This window comes from Crocodylus siamensis, chromosome 3 (assembly GCF_052110815.1).
Source record: "Crocodylus siamensis isolate JL-2025a chromosome 3, ASM5211081v1, whole genome shotgun sequence".
Taxonomy (NCBI): domain Eukaryota; kingdom Metazoa; phylum Chordata; order Crocodylia; family Crocodylidae; genus Crocodylus; species Crocodylus siamensis.
Genome location: NC_143397.1, coordinates 153,737,620 through 153,745,589, shown reverse-complemented (window position 1 = coordinate 153,745,589; position 7,970 = coordinate 153,737,620). Strand labels below are relative to the sequence as shown.

Below are 7,970 nucleotides of genomic sequence, written 5' to 3'. Positions count from 1 at the left end.
GGGGGAAACTTCTCTCTGTAGGCCCTGTTTACTGCAAAATTTTTTAGTCTGTAATGACATTTTTCATTCACAACGTATGCCTTCAAGAGAGGGGGCCCTTGTTTTATTTGTTTCATTCGAGTTTACTGCACAAATCCTGTACATTTTAATTAAATGTAAGCTTAACAAAAGAATAAGGTATTTATTCTGTGGGGAAAAAATGATGACAGTAACAAAAGAATAAAAGAGACGCACAAAAGAAAGTCAGGTACGAAGTAAAAGAAGAAAAAGTGCTAAAAGCTATTTGTAGTTTCCCAGAAGCACATTAAACATCAAAGCATATCTTTTAGCCCTATTTTGGGAAGTTTGTGGTCTCTGAGAATTAAAATAGCCAACAAATATGGATTTAATGTCTAAAAAGCTTGAAATTTTCAAATAAAAATGTAAAAATCGCTAAGGACTCCAGTTGATAAATAATGCCTCTGTTGAAATGACAGACTTCTTGGAAAGGAACCAATTCTCTGATCATTGCACCCCTAGATATGAAACACCTCTTTACAATTTCTCTGAATATGAGCTGTTGTATCATTGTATTTTGTCGTTTTAATGTTTATTTGTGTCTCTATCCAATTTGCAGTGACATGCAATCAGCAGCAAGTACAGTTTTCCTAATATTAATGCAGGTTTATATTGCAGCTATTGTTTGGCATGTCAGCCAACACTTACCCCTCCCTTCATTTTTTTCGGCTGGGGGGCAGGGAGGGACAGGAATTAGGATGCCAAAGTTTGTAGCAAAATTTGATTTGTTGCTCCATACAGTTAAAAAATGTGATTTTTTTTTCTTGAAATAATATTTTTGGGGGTTCTTACATTATGTGGAATAGTAGTGCTCCATTACAGAAATGTACTGTTCCCAAAGTCATAAGAGCAGCTAAGCCTCAGTGTGTGTTGGTTTCAAAATACTTCCCCTATTTGGCTTTTCACTTTTAAAACAAAAGAAAACCACTTAAATCTATGATTCATATTTACCATGAAAATCACTAAAATTGAAGTTGATGTTCCCAGTAAATTCTTGGTCATAGTCCAGTTAAAATTTAAAGTTACAGTAGATTCACATTAGTTTAAATGACACTTGAACTTCTACATAGCTCAACATTAATTCATTATAGTTGAAATGGAAGAATCTTCAGTGGGTGAATCTTTTACAATCTGATTGAGGCTGTTACATTTTATAGGAGCCATTTTTCAAAGCAGTACTGACAGCACTCGAAGTTATTAAATTGCTGAATCAAAAGATGGACCTGCAATCGCATTTATGAACTGTGATGGAATAGCTGGGGTTGCACTGAGCTGAGGTTAAGATGTTGGTGTAGTTAAGCTTCATCACACCCCTTACTGACAGCAGTATTTACCCATGTAGTTTACTTTAATGGTCAGGAAGTGGCTTAACTCACCTCTGGATTCAGATAGATTAAGCAAGCAGTCAGAATGGCATAATTATCAGTGCTGCAAGGAATTCACTGGATAACTCTACACCCCAGAGACTTCCCATTCAATTGCAGAGTAAAGACTGAAGTTGCATGGATTCACCGATACAGCATTTATTTGAGAGGCTGAGAAGAGGAGTTATTTTGTTTGTTTCCATCTCCCAAAATTGCATCTTATCTTTATGTCCTTTACTTAATGATGTTTGTCTTAGGTAATTTAACAGGTAACTATGGCATGGTTTCTGCTATATCCAGTACAAACTTACAATTTATACAGTTATTTTGATTTTGCGATCTATTGAAAAATATATGATTTGTAGTGTTATTTTGATTTGGTGCAGCATCACTGCCAGACCTATCTTATATCATTTCAACAAAGCAAGGCTCCTGAGAGAATTAATTACTCCTACTCTATTATAAAATATGCACCAAATAAGATTCTTTTGAAAATTGTCATTTTATGTTGATTTCCCCCTCCAATTTTCTCTGTTTTGTGGGTCTCCACACGTCATTGCCCACAATAAGGAAAGTATAACTAGGGACAAGAACCAGTAGTGTCACAATGGGCTTCCCTGTAGTTTATCCCTGCCAAAATTTAATTCAATAGCATGTGCCAGATCAATTTTGCAATAAAACTTGGAAACGCTTTAACAGTTTAACTTGTTAATTTTCCTCTCCAAAAATAACCTGCCTTTCAAGCTAACATGAAGAAGTTTATGTGGTATCAGTTTAGATATCTGAAGTCTCACTGTTTAGCAAAATTTAGGCACACATTTTGTAGTATAATCATCTGGGAAAAGCTTTGAAGTTTAAAGAAAGAAGTCACCAGTGAAGGCCCAGTTTTTTGGGTGCAAATATTATCTTGATGCATGTGAAATCGTACCTCGACCTTAACCTGGATATTTGAAGCAGTTGGGAGCATGGTGTTACAAGATGCTGAGTACTTTGGCCCTGATTCAGCAAAATGCGTAAGCAAATGCATCTCTCTGACTTTTTAAACGTGTGCTTTAGTTCTTGGTGGGATTGGGGCTAAAGGTCTCAGCACTTCTGTGATGACTGAGTCCTCAAGGCCAGCTGTCAGATTCTGAGATGAGAAGACAACTAGGCCATTCACACGTGCTTTCTACTTACTGGGTTAAAGAATCGGCATCTGAAAATACAGTTTTACTCTGAAATATAACTAAATATGACACTTTTTAATGCAGCTGATCTGTTTCTTTTGTGCGCTCAGGCTTATGTCTGACACAAAGGAAAGCTAACACAATTAGGTGTATGTCTAGACTGTAATCCAGGGGTGTTTGCAGCTCATGTTAGATATATCCAAGCTAACTTTAAACTATAGCCCAGGTGCCATAGCAGTCTAGGCACAGTCTCTACAGGCCTGCCCTGAAACATGGTTAAGTAGTTGGCATTTAAAGCCCCTGCTGCTTAAGCCACACTATCTCATGAGCTAGTTTAAAGCTAGCTTGTATATATCAATGCAAGCTGTAGTTAGGCCTCTGGGTTGCAGTCCTGACATATCTTGAGAGTGAGCTCACTGAATTCTGTCCTGTCTTATACACCTGTGAATTTGTTCACTAAGCTCCCATAAGCTAGACCTGCCTAAAGGCACCAAAGGCAAGCAGGACTGCATGAGGGCATATTTTGAAGACAGTGGGATTGAACACATGTAACTAAGGGCATAATTTGTCTTGCAGAACCTTTAAAAACCTTTTTTTTTTTAAACTTATAAATCAAGAAGATTTTAAGTGAAAATAACAAAGACATAAGAGTGATTTGCCATGATGATATTTTTGCAGAATAAAGTGTTTAGAAAGACTATATGTTGCCTCCAACTAAATACACCAGAATACAGTTTCAGATAGGTGTGCTGGGAAGAGTGTTTGATGGAAAAATGAAGGAGAAACTAGTAGCATTAAAACAAAGACATGGCCGTTACCCTTACCAGCAAAGCCAAAACGTGAAAAGGGGGTCATATGCACATTATGTCCAGATATGTTTAATGTAATATGCAATTACCATACTGTTCCAATTATAGGTTGACCTTTTCCCTCAAAAAGAACCATAAAATTCACATTGAAATGCAGGGTCAACCTATAATCAGAATAATACACTGCTGTTGAATGGAGCTGATGACCCTGCACAGTACCCTTGAGTCAAAATGGGTGTCCTATAGAGGTGCTGTATAGGATGATCTGCTGTCATGGCAGCAAGAGGGGAGGATAACAGTGGTCAGACAGCCTACATCCCCATGACTTCTGGGGATCTGAAGTTAAGTAGTAATCCTCCATTATGAAGCTAGGAGCCCAGGAGCATTAAGACTCCTGTAAGGGGTTGAGGCTCCCACCCCTGGCTCCACTTGTGGGTCCCCAGCTCTAGGCCTGTCTATATAGAAAGTCACCACCAGAACCGCAGCGCCAGGAAACACCCTGCAAGGTGAGCTGGCAGGAAACCGTACAGAATTGTACACTTCAGAAGTGTGGACATTTACTATTTAAAACCCATTTTTATTTTTCTGTTTACATTAGGCTGTGCATTTATTATTAGCAAAAACACTATTATTACATTATCCTGGCCATTCCCAGCACTAAACTAGAACACATCTCAGGTTCAATTTAAAAATGTATGGAAGATGACATTATGCTTCATTGTTCAAAAGGAAAATTACCAAGCGGCTTTTGTTTGTACTCTTTTTTTTTTGTAGGAGAGGTCAACCCTGAGCTGCTACCTACACATAACAATGGTGTAAATGCAACCACCCACCTTCTCCTATCCTACTTCACTCTAAAAAATTAGGAATGTTTGGATTTTGAACCCTTAAAACCAGGGCTATTGGGTCTAGGCCATGTATTGTTCTGCCTGTCATATGAAGTTTTAATTCAGATCTGGCCTTTTAATAAGGGCCAGTCTATTTAAATCTGTAAACAGTGTATTTTGACCAAAATATTTGTCTTGATATGTATTGACAAGGAATTTTAGGCTGAAAAGAATATGGCAAGCCTTGGGCAAAATTACCTTTGGTGGAGAGGGTGCTTTTTCTTATTATTTTCATATTTTCAGTGCATTTAACTCTTTCCTTGGTTATTTAATTTTCTTATGAATTTTTTAAGAGTAATAGATTTTTCAAGTGCAAGGACTTTATCTGTAACTATCCCCTTGTATTTGGGGGAAAAGCTGTTCTTCCTCAAACTGAATGAGCAAGTGTGGGGTCAACTTATAATTGGAAAGCCATAGTATAGGTTTCATTACAAAATTAGCATCACCATGAGGCATTCTCTTTTTTTTTTAAAAAAAGATATTAATGGCTTTTAATTGTAGAATGTATGCATTTGCTGTTTCCATACAAGCTGTTGTAAAAGGAACAAATTACAATGGTTAGTGCTCTGCAGACTTCTTAGCAGCAGCTGTAAATTATTTGGACCTGTAAATAAATGATTGGGAAAACGTGCAAAATGGTTTTGTTTGGTTGCGTATTACACCTGTGTTTTTGCCATTGAAATTTAAAAATTGCAAAAGAAGATTATTTGAGTTGTAGTCGCTCAAAATAAACTGAAATATTAGCCATCATTCCTTTTTTAACACACACTTTTATTTCCTAGGCATCGTATCCAAGTCCTATGAGTGCCGGCTAAAGGGGCAGGGAGCAACCTTTGTCGAGACCACCAGCTCTTTTACTGCAGCAGCACTGGGAGAACTTTCTCCAGTTAAAGAGAAGGCCCTTCGAAGTAGCAGAAGACAGCCGTCGTCAGCCGAACAAGTGCAGCAGTTTATTATTATTCAAGGATATGATGGAGACTTTGCAATTGATGCTTCTGTGGAAGAAACAGCAGCAGCTACCCTGCAGACTTTGGCAATGGCTGGTCAAGTGGCAAGAGTGGTCCATATCACAGAAGATGGGCAGGTTATAGCCACTAGTCAAAATGGTTCTCATGTGAGCAACATAGTCCCAGGACAAATACTTACTGAGCAATTATCAGATGGCACAACCCAACTGGTAGTTGCTCAAGTGGTTGAAGGCTCTGCTGGAGGAAGTGATGTTGAGGAGGCTGTTCCCTTAGAGGCAGCTCCTGATTCCAGTAGTGCTGTGGTGCAGCAGATAATGAAACAAGAAGTTTTAGATGCTGCAGAAGGTACAGTACATCCTCCAGACTCTTCCTCAGCATTTGATGCCCTGCTTTGTGCTGTAACAGAGCTGGGCGAAGTGGAAATCAAAACTGAACTGGACAGAACGAGGTCTGATCACAAAGATTTGTCACAAATACCAAATCAAGAGACACCTAATATTTCTAGTGACATTGAGACACAAGAAATACAGATGTTCCATGAAGTTCAAGAGACTCAGGAAGATATGCAACCTATGGAAGTAGTGACACAGGTCATGCACCCATCTACTATAATTGCATCTCAGGAGAGAGCTCAAGCCGCCTTCAAGAAAATGGTGCAAGGAGTACTGCAGTTTGCTGTATGTGACACGGCTGCAGCAGACCAGCTGATGAAAGAAGGTGTCACTCAGGTTATTGTAAATGAGGAAGGGACTGTGCATATGGTGGCTAGAGAAGGTTCTCAAATAATAATGCAAGAAACCGCTAACCATTCACTTAGCGTCCAAAGCGAACACATGGATTTAGTTGAGTCTGATGGGGAAATTTCACAGATCATTGTCACAGAAGAAATAGCTCAAGCTATGGTTCAGGGTTCCAGTGGCAACTTCTCTGAAGGTGCAACCCATTACATTGTAACAGAATTATCACAAGATATGCAGAATGAGACTGGTGTGTATTCACACACTGTGATAGAGACAACTGAGTCTCAAGAGATTTTGCAGTCTAGTTCTGCTGTGAATTCTGAAGCAGTCTCTCAGTGGAACAGAACAGTCAACTAGTATGGTCATTTATAAAAAGGGTGGCTCACAAGCAGTGGTAATTCAGGTCCAAAGAAATGATAATGAACTACAAAGCTTGAAGACCTCTCTCTTGTAGGTTTGATGCATGGCAGGTTTGAAAAATTAACAGATACATGTAGGCAGTGTAATCTCTGAATTTAATTTGTAAAACTTTGAACTATAATATTCCTTCATCCAGACTACCAAATGTGCACACTGTGTGAAGGGGATGTCAGCTGTTGGGAAAATCATGCAATGAGGGTGTTACCTTCTTGTTGCAATGGAGTTTACCTTAATACAATTAAATATGGGTTTTTAAAAAAAAATTTTGGCACAATATGGTGAGACAAAGGATGCAGTCCCCCAAAAGGAGTTGGATGTGATTCTATTTGTTGGTTTGGATTCTTTTGTTAATGGTTATTTATTTCAGAGTGATTTACTGAGTCTGTGTCTTTTTCTGTTAAGCATAATCACAAAAACAATAAATTTCAAAGTTTTTACTTTACAGATTAATTTTACAAACAAAGTAAAGAAATAAAACCCAAACTCCCGCATGTGGTTAATAAATGTGAGGTTGATCAGTACAAGTTAGACACCACAACTGTTGTCCACACTTCTTTAAAAGAAGAAAACGTGACATTTGACTTTCCATTGCCTCTTCTATAAAAACCATCTCAGCAAAATGGCCATTCCTTAGTTAGCATCTAAGAATCAGTTTTCTTTAACTGTAGTTTAACACTTTCCTTGTTCTGCATTGGACTTCTCATACAGGAGATTTCTAAAATCTACACTTTAGTCTTCATACACATATATTAAGGGCGGGGGGGGAAACTTGGTTTAGAAAAACTTTACTCTCTGTAGTTTCTACTTAATTTTAAATATGAGAGTCCATCTGAAATGTTCGTTTTGGGGAAAAAATATTGTCACTGTTCATGTTTTGCTTTTCTTACAAATAGTGCTTCATATAAATACCACTTTGAAGTTCATTTTGTGAATGACTTTTTGAAATGTTAGGGGGGTTTTTTTATAAAAATTCTGACATTGACATTAACAAGTAGAAAAAAGGTGACCTTGTATGTCTTGCTTAGACCAGAATGTCAGTTACTTAGTGGTGGGTATACTGCAACTGTTCAATGCAAGTTCATGTTGAAAAGATTTGTTTCATGATACAACTGCTTTTTGTTTCTCTAAAAATATGAACTGGTAAAGGATTTGGGGGGTTTTTTTGGTCTTTCAAATAAAATGTTAGCATTAAAATGAAGCATCATGATTTTAATATTAAGCAATAAACAGAACTGGCATTCAGCAGCAGAAAACGAATGCTATCTATTATGTCTGTGCATTTTCTCTTTGCTTTTCTCTGTCCCTCTCTCTGGCTAGATAGATAAAGATAAAAAAAATCTAATTTCTGAAGTGTGCCTCATGCATGCTTAATATAATTGTCTAAGTGTTTAGGACATAAACCATGCAGACTCTGGAGATAACTATATTTCCTATCATGTTTAATATCTTAAAATCATCAAATAAAAGAAAGTTGGGGTGAGGTGAAACAATAGTTCTTTCTTCAAGGTAGTTTTTAAAATGGATTTTCTAGGGGAGGTGCATAGTAAAGGTGCCTCACT

General features: G+C 37.6%; 1 protein-coding gene across 1 annotated transcript in view; it reads left to right on the top strand.

Moving 5' to 3' along the window:
• ZNF407 (zinc finger protein 407) overlaps positions 1-7,741 on the top strand; it is a 468,516-nt gene extending 460,775 nt beyond the window's left edge. Inside the window, 2 exon segments of the mRNA XM_090039571.1 lie at positions 5,066-6,323; positions 6,325-7,741. Of these exon segments, the coding sequence (XP_089895697.1) occupies positions 5,066-6,323; positions 6,325-6,445 (1,379 nt within the window). The 3' untranslated portion in view covers positions 6,446-7,741.
• The last annotated feature ends 229 nt before the right edge of the window (positions 7,742-7,970 follow it).